General features: G+C 29.4%; 4 protein-coding genes and 1 long non-coding RNA gene across 17 annotated transcripts in view; 1 reads left to right on the top strand and 4 right to left on the bottom strand.

The window, feature by feature from the left end:
- LOC118441646 (membralin) overlaps positions 1 to 10,640 on the bottom strand; it is a 62,485-nt gene extending 51,845 nt beyond the window's left edge. For 5 of the 8 annotated variants that reach the window (XM_085657102.1, XM_035866332.2, XM_085657103.1 and 2 more), the window contains exons 1-8: positions 10,462 to 10,640; positions 9,369 to 9,798; positions 9,037 to 9,272; positions 8,625 to 8,847; positions 8,392 to 8,536; positions 8,054 to 8,297; positions 7,870 to 7,960; positions 5,270 to 5,327 (exon numbers count right to left, since the gene is read on the bottom strand). In XM_085657102.1, coding sequence (XP_085513228.1) covers positions 5,270 to 5,327; positions 7,870 to 7,960; positions 8,054 to 8,297; positions 8,392 to 8,536; positions 8,625 to 8,847; positions 9,037 to 9,272; positions 9,369 to 9,635 — 1,264 coding nt within the window. In that variant the 5' untranslated portion in view covers positions 9,636 to 9,798; positions 10,462 to 10,640. The remainder of the gene's footprint in view (positions 1 to 5,269; positions 5,328 to 7,869; positions 7,961 to 8,053; positions 8,298 to 8,391; positions 8,537 to 8,624; positions 8,848 to 9,036; positions 9,273 to 9,368; positions 9,799 to 10,461) is intronic. The other 3 variants (XM_085657101.1, XM_085657100.1, XM_085657099.1) reach the window with 3 other exon arrangements.
- On the bottom strand, positions 2,532 to 4,742 carry LOC118441656 (cytochrome P450 9e2-like). Its single transcript, XM_035866350.2, has one exon. The coding sequence runs from the start codon at positions 4,659 to 4,661 to the stop codon at positions 3,123 to 3,125; it is 1,539 nt and encodes a 512-aa protein (XP_035722243.2). The 5' UTR covers positions 4,662 to 4,742; the 3' UTR covers positions 2,532 to 3,122.
- Positions 10,641 to 12,162: 1,522 nt separating the features above from the next.
- LOC118441854 (uncharacterized) lies at positions 12,163 to 15,540 on the top strand. 5 transcript variants are annotated; one of them, XR_014982202.1, is made up of 7 exons: positions 12,165 to 12,642; positions 13,860 to 13,876; positions 14,480 to 14,583; positions 14,694 to 14,775; positions 14,904 to 15,115; positions 15,225 to 15,341; positions 15,405 to 15,540. It is a non-coding gene; the product is annotated as an uncharacterized LOC118441854 (long non-coding RNA). The 5 variants fall into 5 exon arrangements; XR_014982201.1 differs by having other exon boundaries at positions 14,904 to 15,341; XR_014982205.1 differs by lacking the exon at positions 15,405 to 15,540 and having other exon boundaries at positions 12,163 to 12,253; positions 14,904 to 15,261.
- Positions 15,541 to 16,095: 555 nt separating this feature from the next.
- On the bottom strand, positions 16,096 to 17,915 carry Srp54 (splicing regulatory protein 54). 2 transcript variants are annotated; one of them, XM_035866351.2, is made up of 3 exons: positions 17,764 to 17,915; positions 17,294 to 17,654; positions 16,096 to 17,210 (listed from the first exon to the last, which is right to left on the bottom strand). In XM_035866351.2, the coding sequence occupies exons 2-3, from the start codon at positions 17,613 to 17,615 to the stop codon at positions 16,096 to 16,098; spliced, it is 1,437 nt and encodes a 478-aa protein (XP_035722244.1). In that variant the 5' UTR covers positions 17,616 to 17,654; positions 17,764 to 17,915. The 2 variants fall into 2 exon arrangements, with proteins under 2 accessions (XP_035722244.1, XP_085513219.1); XM_085657093.1 differs by having other exon boundaries at positions 16,096 to 16,703; positions 16,785 to 17,210; positions 17,294 to 17,892.
- Positions 17,850 to 20,533, bottom strand: LOC118441853 (rho guanine nucleotide exchange factor 39). Its single transcript, XM_035866822.2, has 9 exons — positions 20,179 to 20,533; positions 19,990 to 20,120; positions 19,699 to 19,920; positions 19,448 to 19,634; positions 18,959 to 19,371; positions 18,755 to 18,892; positions 18,531 to 18,677; positions 18,235 to 18,432; positions 17,850 to 17,941 (listed from the first exon to the last, which is right to left on the bottom strand). The coding sequence occupies exons 1-8, from the start codon at positions 20,288 to 20,290 to the stop codon at positions 18,274 to 18,276; spliced, it is 1,509 nt and encodes a 502-aa protein (XP_035722715.2). The 5' UTR covers positions 20,291 to 20,533; the 3' UTR covers positions 17,850 to 17,941; positions 18,235 to 18,273.
- Positions 20,534 to 21,187: the final 654 nt, after the last annotated feature.

Below are 21,187 nucleotides of genomic sequence, written 5' to 3' on the forward strand. Positions count from 1 at the left end.
GTTCCACATTTGCGCATCAAGTCATTGCTTTATCTTATCTTCCATGCCAACTCATATATGTTTGTTGTTATTATTATTATTTTTTTTTTACTATTATTATTATTATTATTATTATTATTATTATTATTATTATTATTATTATTAATATTATTATTATTGTTCTCCTTCTTTTTAATGACCTCTCTACATACATACAACACAACACAGCACACACAAACAGAATGATATTTTCAATGTATATTCCATTCCTGTCATCGATCATAAAGATTTCAAGATATTCGAGTTTGTCATCGATCAACGTTCAAAGTAATATCAAGATCATATTGGTAAAATAAAATAAAATAAAAAACGTCGAGATAAAATAAAATATCTATGTATCAACGAAATGATAACGAGAAAGGTAACTTTTTTACAAAGATTCGTACGGCTCGATCTGATAGAAAAAACAGATAGTAAAGCTTAAATTATAAGAAAATAATAACTCAAAAATAAGCATCGATGGGATATAAAAGATGAAAAAAACTTTGACAGAAATTGGTTTAAGTGAAACATCCGAAATTCTAAGGATAGAACGTGAAGATAAAGAGATATATATATATATATATATATATATATATATATATATATATAGAGAGAGAGAGAGAGAGAGAGAAAAGATCCAACGAACATGAGAGAAATAACGCCGATGTTTTTCCATGCAAATTTATATTTCAAACGATTACCTTACGAAAATAGTCTTCCGTAATCTAACTGTTTAAACAACCAGACAATAATTTTTACATTTACTCTATGCTCTCTTAACTGCGTATAGGCCGCAACCACTAATTTCTCTCTCTCTCTCTCTCTCTCTCTCTCTCTCTCTCTCTCTCTCTCTCTCTCTCTCTCTCTCTCTCTCTCTCTCAATTATATATACATATATATTTTATTTGACTAATCTGTCTTTAGATTTGTTTGATGCAACTCTCCATATCACCCTCTGATGCGCTAACCATTTCATCTATACATAACTACTATAATCTAAATCTACCCTAATCTGTTTATCATAAGCATTCATGCCTTAATCTCCTCTCTCTCTCTCTCATTCTCTCTCTCTGCCATTTTTATTTCACCTACTTCCTTCCAAAACGAAGTTAACAATTTATACACATATATAGACATATCTTTCGTTTTTTTCCTTCTTCTTCTTCTTCTTTTTTCAGACTCATAGGGAGATTGTCCTAACGAAACAGAGCATCTCCGAAGCGCGTTAGTCAAACAAAATGACAAATTGAACATCCCCTTTCAGCCGGTCTTCTGGTTCAAAGATAAAGTCAAACGGTACGAAGGTACAAAGCGATATTCCAGGAAGTTGGCAGAAGCTTTGAAGAAGAAACTTAGTTCGGGGACGTACACATGCAGAGGCTGAGAGAGAGAGAGAGAGAGAGAGAGAGAGAGAGAGAGAGAGAGAGATAGCGATAGAGATAGAAACGGAGATAGATAAATAAATAGATAGATAGATAGATAGATAGATAGATAGATAGATAGATAGATAGATAGATAGATAGATAGATAGATAGATAGATAGATAGATAGATAGATAGATAGATAGAGATAGAGAGAGAGAGAGAGAGAGAGAGAGAGAGAGAGGGAGAGAGAGGGAGAGAGAGGGAGAGAGAGAGAGAGAGAGAGAGAGAGAGAGAGAGAGAGAGAGAGAGAGAGAGAGAGAGAGAGAGCACATCTGATACCGAAAGGAAGGAAACGACGGAGAAGATATCGACTTAGAAGATACCTTTGCTCTCATGGATGTTTGTCGACTATCCTGTGAACTTGCTCGATTTTGCCAAGGGTCAAATTTATGTGTAACCAGGGACAAACGGTTCTATATCCTGCAAACAATCGAACTCTCTTTTTTCTTCTTTTATATATATATATATATATATATATATATATATAAATTTAAAAGATCAAATGGCGCAGTGTAACGTGAAAAATATGATCCTTTGCAAGATATGCCTACCTGCTTTCGCTACCAGATTAGATCTTCGAAAATCAAAGGTATTCTTACTGCCGATATCTCTATATCATTCCTTAACTCACAATCTCAAAAGATATTCTCAAATCAAAAAATACAAATCATTCTGAGTACTTTTCTGTTATCTTATCATTTTTTGATTAATTGATAACTCTGAATCATCTGTTTCCAAAGATATCTTCAAAGATTTCTTGATTATCAAGAATTTCTATTCTATCAACGTATTTAAAACTACGACCATAGGCTCGCTCTGTAAGCGTGTGTTCGTTCTTAAAATGTATAAATATGTAACTCGCATCACGCACGACTCGAGTTCAATTAATGTAGAGGTTACGTCTATCAGTATCGCGTCTCTCATCTTATCGCGTTTATCTCGCAAAAACAATAATGATCTAACGCATGGAAACGAGTAATAATATATTGATCGTTTTAATGTTTCTTTAAAAACAAAGAGAGAGAGAGAGAGAGAGAGAGAGAGATTATTTCTCTTGAAATAATCATACACGTTACACAATTCGTATTAAAAGAATTATTATAGTTAGTGTTTTAATTAATTTAATTATTAAAAATACAATGTATAATTATAATAACATCATTATCAATTATTAGATTAAAGAAAAATTGCAAGATATATCGCTCTAATACGATAGAAAATGACTTGATTGAACGATTTATGAATATGTATGTATATCTATATGTATAGGTATATATATTGTATATATGTATTTCCTCTTCTTGATCTCTCACATAGCTTGTCAGTAATGCGCAATTCGAAAATGTCGATACAGTTCAATACAGTGAATCGTGAATACTCGTTAGCGAATATTATCCTCATTATCAGGCATTAAGCCTACTGTTCAAGCTGCAATAGTGCTTATGGATTTACGTACGATTAAAAAAAGTCAACATTAACGTATAAAGCTATTTAACACGGTTTGAGAATCGTATCGACGAAATCGATCGATTAATTCTAACGGATGGATATCTGTCAGTAAATATTTAGATAACGAATTAAAGGAAACAATAAAAGAAATTATTTTTAAGTAACTGGATCTTATAAATTACAATCTCTTTTTCTTTTTTATTTTTTTATTTTTTCTTCTCTTTCTCGTCAATTCTTTCTTTGTTCCAAATTGATCCAAAATCCACCTTTGATCTTTAGATTGAACGAATTGTTATCAAATACGACAGGATCGGTCGTTTTACTCGTACGTTTGATAATAAATTTCTTAAGAATATTTACTATAACTATTTTCGTTTCCATCAGAGCGAAACGTTCACCAATACATCTTCTAGGGCCCATGCCGAATGGTAAATAAGTATAAGGAATAATATTCTGTTTGTTTTCTTCGCTGAATCTTTCCGGATCGAATTTTTCCGGATCCGGGAAGTATTTCGGATCGTGATGAAAACCGAAAGATGGTATCCAAATTGATGTATTAGCCTCAATGATGGTCTCTTTGCCATTTGGTAAAGACGGAGGAATGACCGTACGTTTGGCACAAAGCCTATCGAGAAAAATGGCAGGAGGATATTTTCTTAATGTCTCGTTTATAATCATTTCCATGTATTCCATCTTAGAAAGTTCCTCGTAAGTGAGTTCACCGTTGGTCCGAAGCAATACTTCGTCGATTTCCTGACGCAATCTATCTTGAATTTCTTGATGCACCGCCAATTCGTGTACCATAAAACACATCAATGTCGAAGATGTGTCAAAGCCAGCCAAAAAGAAGATGAAAGCTTGAGCTACGATATCTTGGATATCCAAATTACTGGATTCTTTATCTCTTGCTTGCATAAGCAAATGAATCATGTCCGGTCTAATGATACCCTTCTCGTCGCGTGCCTGTACGGTCTCGCGTACTATATCGTTGAAGAATTTAGCCGTAGATGGAGTTAAGAAGCCGATTCCTATTAATTTCATGAATTTAGGACAAGTACGCAATAAGGTGAACTTGATCGCGTTCAATAACCCATCAAATTTAGTTGATTCGACACCCTTTCGAAAAAATATATTATCCCTGTTCTTCATCGAATTCACCGAAATACCAAAAGCTACCGTCGCTATTACGTCGTTAGTATATCTTGTAAAAGCATCCTTCATTTCGATTTCCTTCGCTGCTTCCGGATGATCGACGAAATAATTCACGAATTCGTTCGAACATTTGGAAACGAGGTCGAACATAAATCTCATTTTACTTGCTGTAAAGGACGGGCTTAAAGTGTTCCTCATTTCCTTCCAACGTTCACCACGTAATGAAAAAATATTTTTACCGAAAATCGGATCTATAGTTTCGTCCACGAAACCACGATGATCAGGAAAATGATCGAATTGTTTCACCGTTATTTCCTTCAATAATTCAGGATCACGTATTATCAATAATGGCCTTGAAAAATCCATAGAGCCCACGTACTTCGCACCTGGTAATGTCTCATATATTAGTACATTTAACTCTTGAAATGACTTTCGGCCAAATAAAACCGTCCAATTGAATCCGAAAAAAGGATAATTTAGCGTCATTGGTACACCCTTTTTCTTCCAATATGTAAATTGAAAATATAATAAAGAGATCGTTTTTATCGCTATAATCGCGATCAAAGTAGTTAAAAGTATATAAAAACTGGAGGATGATGAAAAAGACAACTCCATTTTGACGGACGTCGAATAACAAACTACTGACAGCTCTCCAACGATAAGCTACACTGCTATGAATATGAAGACAACTTCGTCAGGGATTTTTATCTTTCTCTTGATCAAGAGAAGTAGAAGAGAAGGGGAACGGCAAAATAAGCGAGAGAGATAGAGAGAAAGAAAGAGAGAGAGAGAGAAATATCTGACGTAACAGCTAAACAATCATTACGTCAGAAAGCCGTTTATCTGTAATGATAGTTGCGATGCCACAGATCGTATTCTTTGTATTCTATTCTGAGCGAGATATGCGCATATACGAACATTTGCTTTCACAGTACAAACATATCTAAACTATATTATTAAATTTTAATGGACCGAAGAGATCGTGTCGGAATAATTAATACATAAGCATAACGTAGTATTCAAAATAGATGATTATTTAATAAAACAAAAAAGAAGACACAAAATCTATCTTACACATTAGAGACATGAAATAACTACGCCTTTTTTTTTTTTTTCTACACGAAAGAGATGATATATCTTCGACATTAGCTTGAATAATAATAATAATAATAATGATAATAATAATAATAATAATAATGATAATAATAATAATTATCACTTACCGATAAAAACGAAGATCTGATGATGAGAATAACGAAGCAACATCGATATCGACACGGTCTGAAACAGTGACAAATATTACGTCGTGAGAACATCAATATATGTAAATCGATCTCAGGATTTAAAAGAACAAAGAAAAAAAAAATAGAAAAAGAAAATAAATAAAATGAGCCAAAAAGAAGACGCGATTTTTTTCAAATTTCCTTCGTAAATAGAAAACTGATATATCTCCGCAATGGTTATCGATGAAATGATTTTCATCGATATATATATATATATATATATATATATATATAAAATAATAAAATATTAAATAATGTATAATTTTTTAAATAATAAGTAATTATATATATAATTATATAATATATTTCATATATATATATATATAATATATATATATATATAATATATATGAAACAAAAATCATTCTTTCTATCTTCAAAGGATCTTTACGAGCTGCATAAGCTGTAACGCACAGATTCCTCCTCCAGGCTTAATTCTTCCTTGTATAGTCGAGTTTAGTTCGAGCACAGAGTTGTTTTCATTATGTAGGATACTATCTCGCGTTAGAATAGAAACGAAGTTAAAGAGAGAGAGAGAGAGAGAGAGAGAGAGAGAGAGAGAGAGAGAGAGAGAGAGAAAACACGTTAACCTTTACCGTACAACAGGGTCTGGATCGGGGGTTGGATTTGCTTCTGTTAATATTTCGTAGAGGCACAGTAGTTTCAACAGTAGCAAAGCGAGTTGGCGGCTCTGAGAAAGGTTTAGCATCGAGTAAATTGAAAAGCGGGACGGTCGCACTCGGTTACCGGGTTGAACGAATGATGCAATTGTATTTCGACCCGTAGAAATTGAAGTACCACCTGACACCCTACCGAAGATAATCTACTATCGAGCGATGCCCAATAACTGCAAACGAGGACGCATCCATCCCTTATCGAGAAATTCTGCTTGGAAAATTGTTATCGACCTTCTTCTTTTTCTTCTTCTTCTTCTTTATCATCATCTTCTTTATCTTCTTCTTCTTTTTTTTTGCTTCCTATCTCTCTTTTTTGATAATTGTCGATAATACGCATACGCCATATTGAAAATTAATATTCCATTGTTTTTAACGCACTTCCGTACATTATTTCTATTAATCTATAAGCTATTTATAACTTATAATTACTATCTACTAATTTATAACATTTTTACAATTATCTCAATTATCATTCGCACAATCACCAATTCGCACAATAGAATTATACTCGTACAATTCCTATTATTACAAATAATAAAACAAAATTATATTCGTATTTATTAAAATGTACGATACCATCGATCGTAAATAAATACGATATTATCCTTAAAAAAAGAAGATCCTACTCTCTTCCTTCTTGATCGATTATAACAATCGTTAACGAAGATTGCCGAACGAAGTCCGAATAAGATGTATGTATGTCAAAAAATAACAATGGCCGCGTATAATATAAAAATTAATAAGGAAAATTAAAGAGATTTCGTAAAATGGTTAATGAACGGGATAAATTTTGAATGACGACACAAGCATCGTATGCACATGACAGTATGAATATAGGTGTAATATATGCAGCCAACGCGAGACAACAGTTCTGTACACGTGACCATGTATACTGTGTAGAACGTTTGAGGAGAAAGGGAGGAAGGCGGTACATTCGAAGGCAAAGCACCTTTAAAGCGAATTCACGTGTAACAGCACGAGCGTAACTAGAACTCTCCCCCCTCTCTTTCCACCCCACCCTTCCCCATCCCTTTTCTGTTACTTCTCGGTTACTACAAATCGAAGCATTCGTAAGAGTCAATCCATACAATGGACGAAACTCGACGAAAATCTTCCGACTATGAATATACCTGAAATATATTAGATTTTTGATTCGTCAAAGATGGGAAAAGGAAAAATCTTCTTCTCTCAAATATTTCCGAAAGTTGGAGAAAAGAAATACATTAGAAGATCAAGCTGTATAATTAAAATTGATCCTAAACACGTCCGGAACGATTCAATTTGATTTTATGTCAATGAGAATTCCTAACAAATATTGTAATTCCGGTCATGAGATAACACGATGTATTTCATGACAATTTGATACAAAATTACCGGCCTGGGGCCACCACAACGAATATGATGCCCCCTAATAACGTTGATTTATACCACCGGTTCAACTCCAAAGGGATCGCTATGATGAGGACTGGGGAGGGTAGAAAGTCTATGTGCGAGTTGCCTCGCCGGGTGGTTAGTTTAAATTGATTGCCATATCCTTTTACACACCCTGCTCTATCGTGTAGGTAATCTGACGGAAAGGAATAACTCTGCATCGAAAACGTATACGTGAAAGTAAATTTAACTTGAGTCTTCGTACGGTATTACCTTTCCGAACGATACATCAAGAGCTCACTTTTGATGTCAAACGTCAACGTGCCATAGCGATCCGTCTCACGAAATGACAAAAAAAAAAAGAAAGATACGAATAAAAAAGATGTGACCCCTTCTATCATTTCATAAAAGAAATTAACAAAGATTCGCTTATTTAAAGTATTAAGAAATAGGAAGGACGATATTAAAGGCATACGTATAAATGATACTTACGAATACTAGCATGATAAAAAATGCAGCGAGATACGAAGTTTTTGCCATCCACATGCTAACGAAACGATAATGTTCACCGGTTACAACATTTCTGAAAGAAATGATAATAAAACAAATAGAAATTTATTTATTTCATATATGTATTTCTTAATAGATACTTATTACACTAAAATATTTTACTTACCTTAAGAAACCTTTATTATCTTCGTGCTCTGCTAATGTCTTAATACTTGCCATTAGCAGATCATCATAACCCAAGAATTCATCCAGTATTAATCTTGAAAATGCATCTCCAAAACATTTATCATTTACCGGATCCAACGTAACAATTTTCACTGGTATTTTTAATCTTTGTCGTGCAGCAGGTGATAATCTCAGAAAGCCATATTCCAAGGAATATTCCACAATATATCCATCCTCTGGAAGTACTAATAACAGATTAGTAATATCCAAAAGTAAATAAACATTTTATAGATATAGATATTTTTCTAAATCAGCATTAATAATTATATAAATATTTACCTGTTCTTGATACTTTCTCGACATCCGCAGAATGATCTTTTAAAGGCTGAATCACTTCGTCTTTATCAGATTCTTGTTCCAGCGTTGCATTATCCTGTTGTACATTTATCAGTTGTAATATGTCTAACATATGTTTAATTGATGTCTAAAATAATGTTGTACCGATATTGACAACTTCGTTTAATACAAGTCTTTCATTTAAAAAAATCTCTTTCAAAAATTCTTAAGTATACCTCTGACCCGGGTCCATTCAATCCATTTAAAAATCCATTTAATGACGGGCTTCTCGTTGCATTCGTTGTACTTAAATTCGGATATTGCGTTTCTCCAAAAATTGTTGAACTCGTTATGTCCACACTTTTTATAGGTAAAGTAACATTTTCGTAGTTATCTTCATTAGACACATGAATTGTTTCTTGCCCTTCATCGACAGAAGATGGCTCGATATTTATAAACCTATTAAATAATTATCTACTATAAAATAAAAAACAATCTACTATTTTATGATAAGGATAGAAATTATCATAAATTTAAATTAAGATTATCTAAAATTTTAAAATTATTTATTAATATTTTAAACTTTATCATAACTAACATTGTATACATATGTTGTCATTTTTTTTTTTTTATAACTACCATACTTACCCATCTTGTGTCAATATCCCTAAATCACTAGCCAAATCATCGATCTTTTCTTGTCGTAACTTTTCCTCTTTCGCATAACTTTTTTCTATGCTATAATCTTCGCCTCCATTTCTAAGAATTTCTACCCTTAATATACCGTCTCGTGGCCAATCATCTCTTATGTGTTCTAAACAATTTGTTGGTGCTCGCGAAAATACTATGTGAATATAAGTGAGTACAAAAAAAGCCAGTATTGCCTAAAAAATAAAAATATATGTATATACATATATGTATATATATACTTCTACATTATATTATAATATTTATCATTATTTTTCTTATAATATACTTACTTTTAACAAAACTATGAACTCTATAAATCTTCTAACAGGTCGCGGAAATGTTCGTGCATAAGCTAATGCAGCCTTGATGAAAACTGCATGAAATAATCTATCTCGCACATTAAATAATGGATTCTGATTATTATTATTCCTTGCAGTATTCATATTATTATTATTTAAAGCTGGTCCAATAACACCAGTGAAAGTACGATTATTATGTGCCACTGCGCCATTTTGATTATTAGATACTGAAGCAGTAGTAGTATCGGCTTGTGACATTGTAACAATAAGAAATTGTTTGATCTGTACCAACGATATGATTACGTGTAAGAATCAGTAATCAATACTCAGAGGATTTCCACATACGTTATATTTATATGCACTATTAACAAATATTTATATAAGCTGTTTAACATTTCCCACTGATTGTAACGAACTTATCCTGAAACAAAAAAAAAGAAAACAGATAAAATCTATTAATAATTATAAATTATAATATAACGCAAATTATCTAATTAATAGATTGCAATAAAAATTCACATAAACAAACTTCGTATATATATATAACCTGTAATATAATGAACATAACATTTTTCATTTTATTTTACTTTAATAGGAATCGTTTTCTTTGATCGTCGATTGTAACAATAATCTATCTTTAAAAAAAAATAAATTATAACATAAAAAATGAAAGAATGCAATTAAACTTAACCTGTAATGTATGATAAATGAACGAGATACGAATTATTTCCTTTCATCATACAAATAATAATATCTCGTTATTGCAATAAAAACTATTTATAATAATCCAAGTTAAATAAATAAATGTAATTTTTGTTGATATGAATTCTATCAGATAAAATGTGCTCATGAGAAAAATTCGAATATTATATCATGAAAGAACGTTCAGTTACGTAATTAAATGTACAAAAAAGTTCTATTACAGAGCATTACGAAGCATTATAAATACGTTACATATTCCATATTGTTTTCTAAACATATTACAATTAAACTAAATCGATATTATATCCATAACATATGAGACTTTACTAATCTACCTATCGTTGTTCGAACAACTTTCTATAAAAAATCTGGCATACCATACCTTATTCAAAAATGAAGTAAAAATATCGTTATCTTATTTAAATCAATGTTTTTGTTTTTATTTACGTTACTGCATCACTAATTTGCAGTTTTCTATTACAGTTATGTTAACGAAGGTAATGCAATAATCATGAAATTGTCACTTTATCATCATGTTTTGATACCCGTCAGCTTACACTATTCCCATATACTAAATAGAATTAAGTATGGAAATCTCTAGTAACATTTAGTGGACAATTTCTAATCGACACAAGCGCCATACGAAAAGGTCGATAATATAGGAAGTCAATGTTCGATCGATAACAACGGTTTAAAATCTCAATCTTTTTAATAATAATAAATAGCGACATATATGAATAAAAGCATTATTTACTTAAAATTCACGGACAATCAATAAAATTATACAGATCATTTATTATTATAAAATTGAAATAATTAATTTTTAGTTGGAGGATCGTTCATCATTCCTGCTTTTATAATGGTTTATGTCAACAATTAGTACAAGCATAATTATTAACCAATTTTGATGAACAAGATCTCATTTTAAAGATAAAGGCGAGTACATGGTTATTCGAATTCTTGAAAAAATTGTATTTTCTTTGAAAAAAAATCGTGTAAAAAAGTGTTGTTTCTTCAAGTATAATTTATGTATAAAAATAAAGCTTTTTAAAAAATTCAAAAAGGCCAAGTCTTGACTTAAATCTTCATCTTTGAAATGAGACTTTGTTCATCAAAATCAGTTACGAATTACATCTAGACCCGCTGTTGACGTAAACGTTGTTTTCGATATTCTTCATGGAAAAAAAAGTTTCGTATAATGGCGCACATTAATCTAATCAGCAAAAACGTTAGGGTAGTGTGCGATTTGTTTCCGTAAACTAGACAATTTTTTTCTTGTTTACCATGCTCATATTTGCCAAATCATTCAAAAGTAGTTGTTTTCTAAACGAGAAAACTTAAAAATTAATACTTCCTGTAATTACAGATTTATTTAAACAATATACTATATTTAAACAATATAGTACGCGAAGTTCAGTAAACTAATATTTAAACGATAATACATTCGCTCAAACATTAAAAAGATCATATCGCGCGAAAAACTTGAAACAATTCTAATTTAAAATATCAATACTATAAAATTTCATTTCGCGGTTGTTGGCTACGCATCATGTCTCTTCGTCGATCGTTTGATCAATCTCGTTGTCAACAAGAATGAAGATTAAATTGAAAATTACTATGTTAATCTTCTTTCATATTCCGAGGAATAAATGCCGAAATTCCCTTTTCGTAGAGCTATGTTAAATAATCTTATAGATTCGATAACTTTATAATAATTTAAACAATTTACAATGCACTTGGAGTACGATGAGGTAATAATTAAACAATGTTACATTCTATAAAGCACATCCAAAATTACATTTACTGAAACATAAATTTATACGTGATAAACGCGGATTAAGAAAAAGATGATTTTAAAATTTATACATACAAGAAATAGATTTTGAAATACCGTAGAAATAAAATTGACCGTACGAAATAGACATAAGTTTAAATTCGTAAAAGAAATCATTAATAAATAAGATTATTTTGCTAACATTTAAACAATAGAACATTCCTAATAACATTACAAAGATTGTAAGACACGATCAATATGCACGCGATTTCTCATCGAGAGATGGATCCATCATCGATGGATCAACCTATCAGCGTGGATTCATCGTCTAAGGCCAAAATTCAGTATCAAAGAATTAGATCTTTATAAGAAAGTTTAGAAATTTTTCTGCATTAGATGCGTAAGATATCTTTTCTTATTGCTTATTTTTTGGTGGGCAGATGCGTGAGTGTTTGGAAACGTGATATTAAGTCCTATCGAAAATTGCGCTTTGATTTTTGATATACCAAAAGCACGACCGATTGTGTTTATTAATCCGTTATGTCTGAAGCTGACAGTGTCAAACGGTGAAATTATCCATAAGCGAAGTCTCACCCATGTCCTGTTAGTTAAGAAGCTTAAAACTCCTGAAGCAGAAAAGCATCTCGATATGCGGATTTTAGAATAGAGTCCACCATTAGCCCCATGGATCTTCACATCCAGCAACCTTCACGCAGTGAAATCTGAGTCGATATTACTTGCTGTATATATAATTTTAAACTTAGATCATACGTAAATATACGTTATATCGTAAGTACCATCGAACGCATAGCTACATATTTTTATACGTTTCCAAAATCTTTTCTTTCTAATTCCGACTGAATATTAAAGTATTTACATTTTATATTGCTCAATAAATAAAATATATTAGATATAGTAAAATTCTAAAATAATTTTTTAGAGATACCCAATGAAAAATTCTAATTTCTTTATTATTTTCATTGATTCTTATTTAGTTCTTATATTTACTCTTATTTACATTTTTTGAATTAAATATTATCTATTGTATTTAAATTCCCAATCATATCTACATATCTCAAAATTTAAAATATGCATCACCGATCTTCTTTCTACTTTTCTTATTATTATCTTTTATTTCTTATGTATTTCATCGCAATTAATAACGAGCTAATGACTGCTTAAATATGGTGTACCATATTTGTATTAGTTTAATTAGAAAGAAAAAATATAAAATTTATACAATTAATAAGCACTTATCAATTAATCTATCTTCAGAGAAATATAATTTGGCATATAGTCTTTTCTTATTTTTATCAGAAGTACTATTATTTTTACTACATATATAAAAATTTCTTTAACACGCTAACTTTCGATTGTTAAGTTACGCTCAAAAGAGATATAACCTGCATAAGTTTATAGATCGGCGATACAAAGCATAGTTTGTCCTTATTGCGTTCGTAGTTCATATTTTGTCCATACCTGTCGCTGAAGTTACATACGTTAAAAGATGAAAAGTAATAAATAGTTGAGTTTGCATTAACCAATCGTTATGCGTTAAATAAAAACCGCTTAAATATAAATCTACACATGAATTTATCTGATATTGAATGCTAGTTATTAATTCATGATTTTGATGAATATATATATATACTTTCAGTATATTCGACATATATCTTTTAAATAAAATGAAATATCGTACTGTCACATAAACCTTCTTTAATCCTTTTGTTATTAGTCGGAAATAGAAAACCAAAATAAGATTATAAAAATCCTTTGACTTAGTCAGGGGATATTTCAATAATCAAAGAATATTTCATTATATTATTACTTTAACTTACGTTTTTACTGTTTATATTAACACTCAAAATGGAATTATTTGATTTTGATAAATTAGAAGATTTTCCATCGCGATATTTGCCCCCTAAAAGTGTTATTTGATATCGTATAAGTCCTTTTCATTACAGTTCTTCTTCTTATATTAATACCATTTGTTTCTATTTTCGCAGGCTATAGCAAGAAGCGTGTGAGTATCAATTAATGTAACTTAAAATCAAAATTTGCAATTTTATTCAACACTCGTAATAAAAAGAAAAGTAAATAATATAATTATATACAATTTGTTTCATGCTATCAAAGTATTTACGTTACCATAAAAACTTGCATTAGTTTAACAATTGGATGCTTTTTGATTGATAAGATTATTTCCTGTAATTTATAAATATATATATATATATTTTTTTTTTTTTGACTAATATTTATATCATTCAAAACAAATTTTTCAATGGAAAACTCTGATATCAAGAATGGGAAATTTGTATTGTAGAAACTATTGTACCTTATAAAGCTGGAAATAACGCAGATATAAATTCAGTAACAGGTATAAAAATAAGTTCGAGGTCTGTTAATATTACTTTGAAAGATATGAGGTATAATCTATGCAGATATATAAGTAATGTATTATATATATATAATATATTATATAATATATATATATAATATATTATATAATATATATATAATATATTATATAATATATATATATAATATATTATATAATATATATAATATATTATATATTTATATATATAGTATATATGTTAGAATGAATGTACAAATACATTTACAGGAAAAAATGAAGAAAAAATGGAGTATTATCAAATGAAATTATTAAATATAATGAAATATTTCCATGGACATAGGGTCAGGGCAAACTTGGATATGGACCTTATAGTTTGTACTTTTTCCTTGGTAATATGTACATTATTCAAATAGACTTCTACAAAGGAGTCTACGAGGTGCTCGAAAAAGAGGTTTACCTATTCCAATCTTATGGGTTGTAGAATATTTTGCTATTGATGGGGAAGGTATATGATTTGGTAGATTTTATCGAACTGCCAGGTGGTACTGTCATATCTTATTATGGTTTGTATATATAATACGTATAAAATACTCATTAATGCTTTTGTACACAATTATTTATAAGAACAATAAATTGTTATATTTAATTTTTTATGGATGTCTTATATTAAATTTACTGTCTTAATTCACAGGACTGCGTTTAGTTGCTGAATAATGTCAAATATAATGTTGCAATTTGTAAGCTGATACACAGCTTATTTAATTGGAATAGTTGATGGATTACAAATACTAACTTGTAACTTATGGGTCTTTATACGTAATAAAACTCCACTTATTATACCTTTTGAAAATGGATTTTTAACATTGCATTTTGGTATACATTTTTGGATGTCTTTTGCAAGTGGTAAGAATTGTTTGTTGCACATCTTTATCTTATTTAAACTATATCTTTTAAAATTAAACTTTCTTTTTAATAAATCAAAACTTAATTCATTGTTAATTTAACCATATAGGTAGTTTTTGTATTATTTTGGCTTTAATAATAATATTCATGGATCTACGATATACGGATAATCTATCCGAATTTCTTGGAATGGATCCACTCGATCAATACGATGAATATTTACTAAGTAAGTTTGATATCATGTATAAGAGTATTGCTAATGTTAAATTAATAATTTATTTCTGATTAGGCCCCAATGAAGTAAAAACTATAACACAAAATAAAAAAAATAGTAGATAATACATTGGAAATGGCTTCTATATCAAATACTAATTTATCAATGAGAAATAATACCATGGCAAATAACAATACATACTTTTGCATAAAATTTTAAATGGAATTCATCTACAGTACAAGCAAAAAATTGTTTTAATATGATTAAATATGGTTTCATTCTATATAGCTGTTAATGAAAAGACGATCAAGTATAATAAAACAAGTTCAAAAAGATCGTTTTCGTAAACCAGTTCCAGTAAAACTTGAGAAATATGAAAATGTAACAGTTTATGAAAATCCATCTATAGCAAAATAAATATTTAAATATATACCTCTATTGATACAATAGCATTTATTGCTGTAATGGAAACGTAATTTTGAAGTATATGAAAACTAAAAAAAATACATATAAAACAACAAGAAATGATTTATAGCAAGGAATGAATTACAAAAGCTATAATTAGTAGCAAGCAAGAATTAACATTAAAATAACTAATGTTTCTTATTTTTTTTCCAAATAAACGTGTAATAACATATGAATGAGATATGTTTTTATAACTTTGAATAATATGCTTACTGTACAGATAAATTACGTCTTATTATATAAATTGAAGTTAACCAAATAATCAGAAAATAAAAATAAGTGTTCATTAGAATTTGAAAATTTAAGATACGGATTCCTTATCTTTATTTTCATTATTTTCAGATGCAACTCTATTCTTTTCGTCTGACTTTGATTCTTTCTCTGACTTTTTTTCCTTACTTGATTTCTTTTCGCTTTTTTCCTTATCACCTTTATCCCCATCATTTTTCTTACCGTTATCAGATTTATCCTTACTTCTATCTTTATCTTTATCCTTGTATTTATCAGAATATCTAGATTTAGATGACCTAGATTTTGATTTAGATCTGGAACGTCTAGATTTCGATTTAGAACGTTTACTACGGGAGTGAGAACGACTTCTACGCCGTAGAGATCTTTTTCTACGATCTCTAGATCTAGATCTTGATCTACGTGATCTTGACCTTCTAGATCGTGACCGAGAACGATGACGACTACGAGAGCTACTTCTTCTCCGTGAAGGTGACTTTCTTCTACGTTCTTTGGATCGAGAACGTTTTGAACGAGATCTGGATCTACGTCGATGTCGCGAACGAGATCTCTTCCGTGATCTTGAACGTCTACTGCGACCACGGGATCTAGATCTCGACTTTCGACTACGGGAACCGCTGCGACTTCGTTTGTCTTTTGAAAGCATACCAATCATTGGATCTATAGCAGCAGAAATCAAATTGTGAGCTTCTTTGACACGTGACATAGCTTCTTCTATTTCTTTCTGAGCTGCTTCATTACTTTTTGCTTCTGGTTTAGCTATTGCTTGTGTCGAATGATAAATCTTTATATGTCTATCGCCAAGCATTTTTCCATTTAATAATAATGCAGAAACCACTGCTCCTTGTTCCGTAAGTTCCACTAATGCATAGTGATCTGTATCAGAATCTCTTGTACAAAGGCGTAAGTACTTAATCTCAACGTTGTTATTACTGAAAAAATCTAGCAATTGTTCGGCCGTCGTAGAAGCATCTAAATTAGCTATTACTAGTGTTCTCCTAATTTCCTCAATTCGTCTACTATCTAAATGGCCAGGCAAATGTGGATAAGGCGGTAATCCATGAGCTTCTAATTTAGGATCCATTGTTGTAATTACATGATTCGGAGGAATACCTTCGATTGCATTTACAACATTTGGTGGAAGCTTTGGTTCAGAAGGGTATAGACCTAAAAAAAAACGAAGTAACACATTCGTTTAACACGTAAAAATAAAAATATACAATACTAATTATTAATTTCTAACTACTTACCTGGTACAACTGTACCATTGTTAGTTAACTCAAGAGCACGCTGTTCATCTGGAATATCTCCATTTTGATAAGGAATTACTATCAATGCTCGATCAATGAATACAGTATTCGTCATGTGTTGAGCAACTGCAACACATCCTTGATCGTGAAATTTAACGTAACAAATACGCGATTGTACAGGTACTGCTACATCTCTTATAGTGGGATATAATCTAATATCTTCTATCTTTCCTAAGTAACCAAATAAAGTTTGCATTTGATCTTTAGTTGCTTGGGGTGCAATGTTTGTCACTTGTACCACTTTTGTTGAACCAACCGCCATAATTATATTGTTTTATACAGTAGATATAAAGATTATATACTGAAATAATTCTACATGAGTGAAAACCGCCAATATTACTACGTTCTCTTCTTCGAACGTAAGTACGAAGATTTCAATAAATGAAGTAGTATAAAATTTATTGTTATACCTTATTTCTTCCTTTCTTTTTGTTTGTTTGTTTTTTTCTTTTATTTTAAAATATTTACACTCGTTAAAGCTTACAATTGTTCACAATAAAATAGTTTTCGACTACAACCTCAGTTCCATTTTTACTTGATGAGAAAGATGGGACGCGAGGTTACGCTTTCGGCTGCGCCATCTACTGACTAATAGATCGAATTATTAACTCCCTCTACAAATTGATTTCTCTTACTTTTCAAACACTATTCTAATGTATATAATACCGTATCGAATATATATTAAAATATAATCTACCGATATGCTACAAATATACTGTCTTTGGAATATGTTTTTTCACCATTTTTTTATAAAGGCTTATGGATATAGTATAGTATAGTAATGTATAGAAATACAATGATTTTTTAAAAAAACAAAAAAAATATAAAAATTAAAATGTTTAAATTACTCAAATTTTTTAAATATATTATAAACTCCTCACCTATATATTACAATTCATTATTAAAAGAACATAAAAATGCTATCTGTATCTAAAAATATTTTGTATGGATGAGCTAACATATGAAAAAAATTCACAAATATTTTTGAATACTAATGATAAATAATGTATAGAATCTGAATTGTTCAAATACGATACTGACATATCTGAACTTTCCATAAAGCAAATTTCTGATGCATCCTAAAAAAACGAAAACAAAAAAAAGAAAAAGTTTTATAATAATATTATAAAGAACTTAAATATTTATACATATATTTCTTAAATTATTTTTGTTAAACCTTGTCCATAGGAATCCCTGCAGAAATATCATTTTTAAATCTCTTTAATTTTCTATTTAATCGAAAACAATTCTCTTGTTGTTCTTCCATTTCATTTTCTTGATTTTCCTTCTCAAAATACATTATATTTGATGGATTCAATTGAACCTATTTATTATTAAAGAAAAGATTTATTTAATCAAATCAATATACTTAAATCAAAATAATTAATAATTAAGCCCTACATCTTTTGTATCTTTTGTTCTTTTTCGTTTGATGTATCTTTCTTGTAAATCCTCAGATGGAAATAAATTTATATTTTTATGTCTCAGTGGTTGCCTTGAACTACTATCTTTCCTCAAAGTTTGTCTACATTCCGTATACTACAAACACGAATGAATTGAAGTTAGATTGTATTATAAAAATAAATGATTACATGAGAATAATACCTTTTCAATGGCTTTTTGTAATAATTGTATCCAAGAGTTGCTGTCACCATTTTCTGAATATAAAAAGAGCATTTCTTCTAAGCATGTAACACGAAAAAGTCCACCACTTAAGACACTTTCTACTTTACACTTATTTAAGGGAAGTACACAACGTACAGTCAATGAACTTTCTGGTTTTCCCTTACAATATAATAAAGTATCATTTAAAAGTACAAAATATCTTCTATAAGCAGTATCGCCGTTCCTTGAAACTCTCATTAATGTTCCTTGCTTAATTAATTTTCTTCCAGGCTTTACTAAATTAACTCCATTTACAATACACTTTTGAAGCATCAATAATCTTTGAATATCTTCATTCTCGGCAACTAAATTATTAATATGTACTGCAGCTTTTTCAACTTCTACTAAACATGCTGTACAAAAAATGACATTTTAATAAAAATATATATAATAATCACATCATAATTATGAATATAAATAATTTATTACCTTGTAAAAGATTATACTCTTTGTGCTTGTTAGGAGTATGTTGTAGAACTTCTTTCAAAAGTAATTTATATCTTGGTACTCTCTGTATCGGAGTAATTAATAATGAAAACAACGATTTTCCAACTTCTGGTCTTGTTTCTTGTTTGCTTATGAAATTTTTAAAAGAAGGATCCTTCTCTTGAGTAACCTGTAAAAAAGATAAATTTATTAATTATTACTTGTTCAATATAAAAGTAAACAAATTTGAGTACCTGTAAAAGTGTTGACACTTGTTCATAATCGTATGCATAAACAGAATATAACTTAAAAAATGGTGCAAGCTTATAAAATGCTCCAGAAATGTTTTCAGTATCTTGTTTTAATTCCTTAATTAATTCTCCACTAATGTTATATAGTGTTTTTATATTTTCAAGCAATGTATTTAATATTATATGATTTACCAATTTCTTTTCAATGATTGGTTGTAAAAAAAACTGAAAAATATTATTATTAAATTTTAATGTACAATACATTATCTATATACTATAAAATAAGTTAAAGACCTCCATTAATATTTCCAACTGTTGTAAATATGTGACCTCTGTTGTTAAAATTTCTTGTATAGCTTGAAGTCGCAAACGTTTTTCTCTTTCAGCTCTATTTCTCACGTCATCTTCATTAAGAGCATTTAAAACTGAAAATAATAAATTAAGTTAGTTCATTATAAACATAACATTTAGCAATAATTATACCTTTCATACGTGATTTCATGCTCAGTGCATTTTTGTGAGTAATAATATTCTTCAATTCAGAACTAAGATTATTATGTGGTGATCTTGGAGAATTCATTTCCTTAATGTACATATATTTTTCCTTATTTAATATTTATAAATAATTATACACATAAATAAAACAATTCATCTGGATCCTATATAATTATTGTCAAAATATAATTGTATTAAAAAGATTGTGAAGAAATCTCATTCAAATTTAAACAAGAATGAAAAATCTTAATTTGTTCTATACGATAAAAGAATTTTCTTAAGTATTACTAGTCTACTTAAAAATAGATAAAACGGTAAAGATATTTAATCATATGCTGCAGTTAAAATTTGAAAGAGTCAACAGAACTCAGATGTACCCAGTGATGCAAACAATACATCAAGAAATTTCCCTAGAAATAGAATGTAGCTAGTGAAAAGAATTTTCATTCGTGATTCAGAAAAAATCTTCAAAAGGTAGATATTGATGCAATTATTGTTAATAATATTTTAAGATCTTATCTAAATTCGAAGAGATTAATTAACATTTTGCATAATTATTTTATTTACATAATTCAAATGTATTGAAAATATATATATATTCTTTTTAATTAATCATTATTTTTAATAATAACTAAAAAAAATAGAAATAACTAACTATAAAATAAAATATATTTAAAAATTAAATATGATTATGTTATTTAGAAAAAAACCCTATCGTTACAAAATAAGAACTGCTCGTGCTCCTCTGATTCTTCTAGCATGAAGAAATAATTAATTGAACTTGTAATGTGAAGTGCAAAAAAATAAAAAATTTATTATAAGTAGTATTAGTATATTATAAGAAAAAAAAACATGAATTATACTTATATCATTAAAACAAAAATGAATCATACTTATATCATTAAATATACATCACTTAAATAATATCAATAATAGTATATCTACAAAGGTACTTTCTATAACTACCTAGTTCTTATATCGAATTATCCAATAATTG

The sequence above is a fragment of the Vespa mandarinia genome, chromosome 5 (genome assembly GCF_050613455.1).
Source record: "Vespa mandarinia isolate Hongniang chromosome 5, ASM5061345v1, whole genome shotgun sequence".
Lineage (NCBI taxonomy): Eukaryota > Metazoa > Arthropoda > Insecta > Hymenoptera > Vespidae > Vespa > Vespa mandarinia.

Coding starts and splice junctions, on each gene's coding strand:
- LOC118441656 (XM_035866350.2), bottom strand. CDS start 4,661: ATGGAGTTGTCTTTTTCATCATCCTCCAGTTTTTATATACTTTTAACT.
- LOC118441853 (XM_035866822.2), bottom strand. CDS start 20,290: ATGTACATTAAGGAAATGAATTCTCCAAGATCACCACATAATAATCTT. Junction 20,121..20,178: donor CATGAAATCACGTATGAAAG/GTATAATTATTG, acceptor TATTATTTTCAG/TTTTAAATGCTCTTAATGAA. Junction 18,893..18,958: donor TACAAAAAGCCATTGAAAAG/GTATTATTCTCA, acceptor TCGTGTTTGTAG/TATACGGAATGTAGACAAAC.
- Srp54 (XM_035866351.2), bottom strand. CDS start 17,615: ATGGCGGTTGGTTCAACAAAAGTGGTACAAGTGACAAACATTGCACCC. Junction 17,211..17,293: donor CAATGGTACAGTTGTACCAG/GTAAGTAGTTAG, acceptor GTTTTTTTTTAG/GTCTATACCCTTCTGAACCA.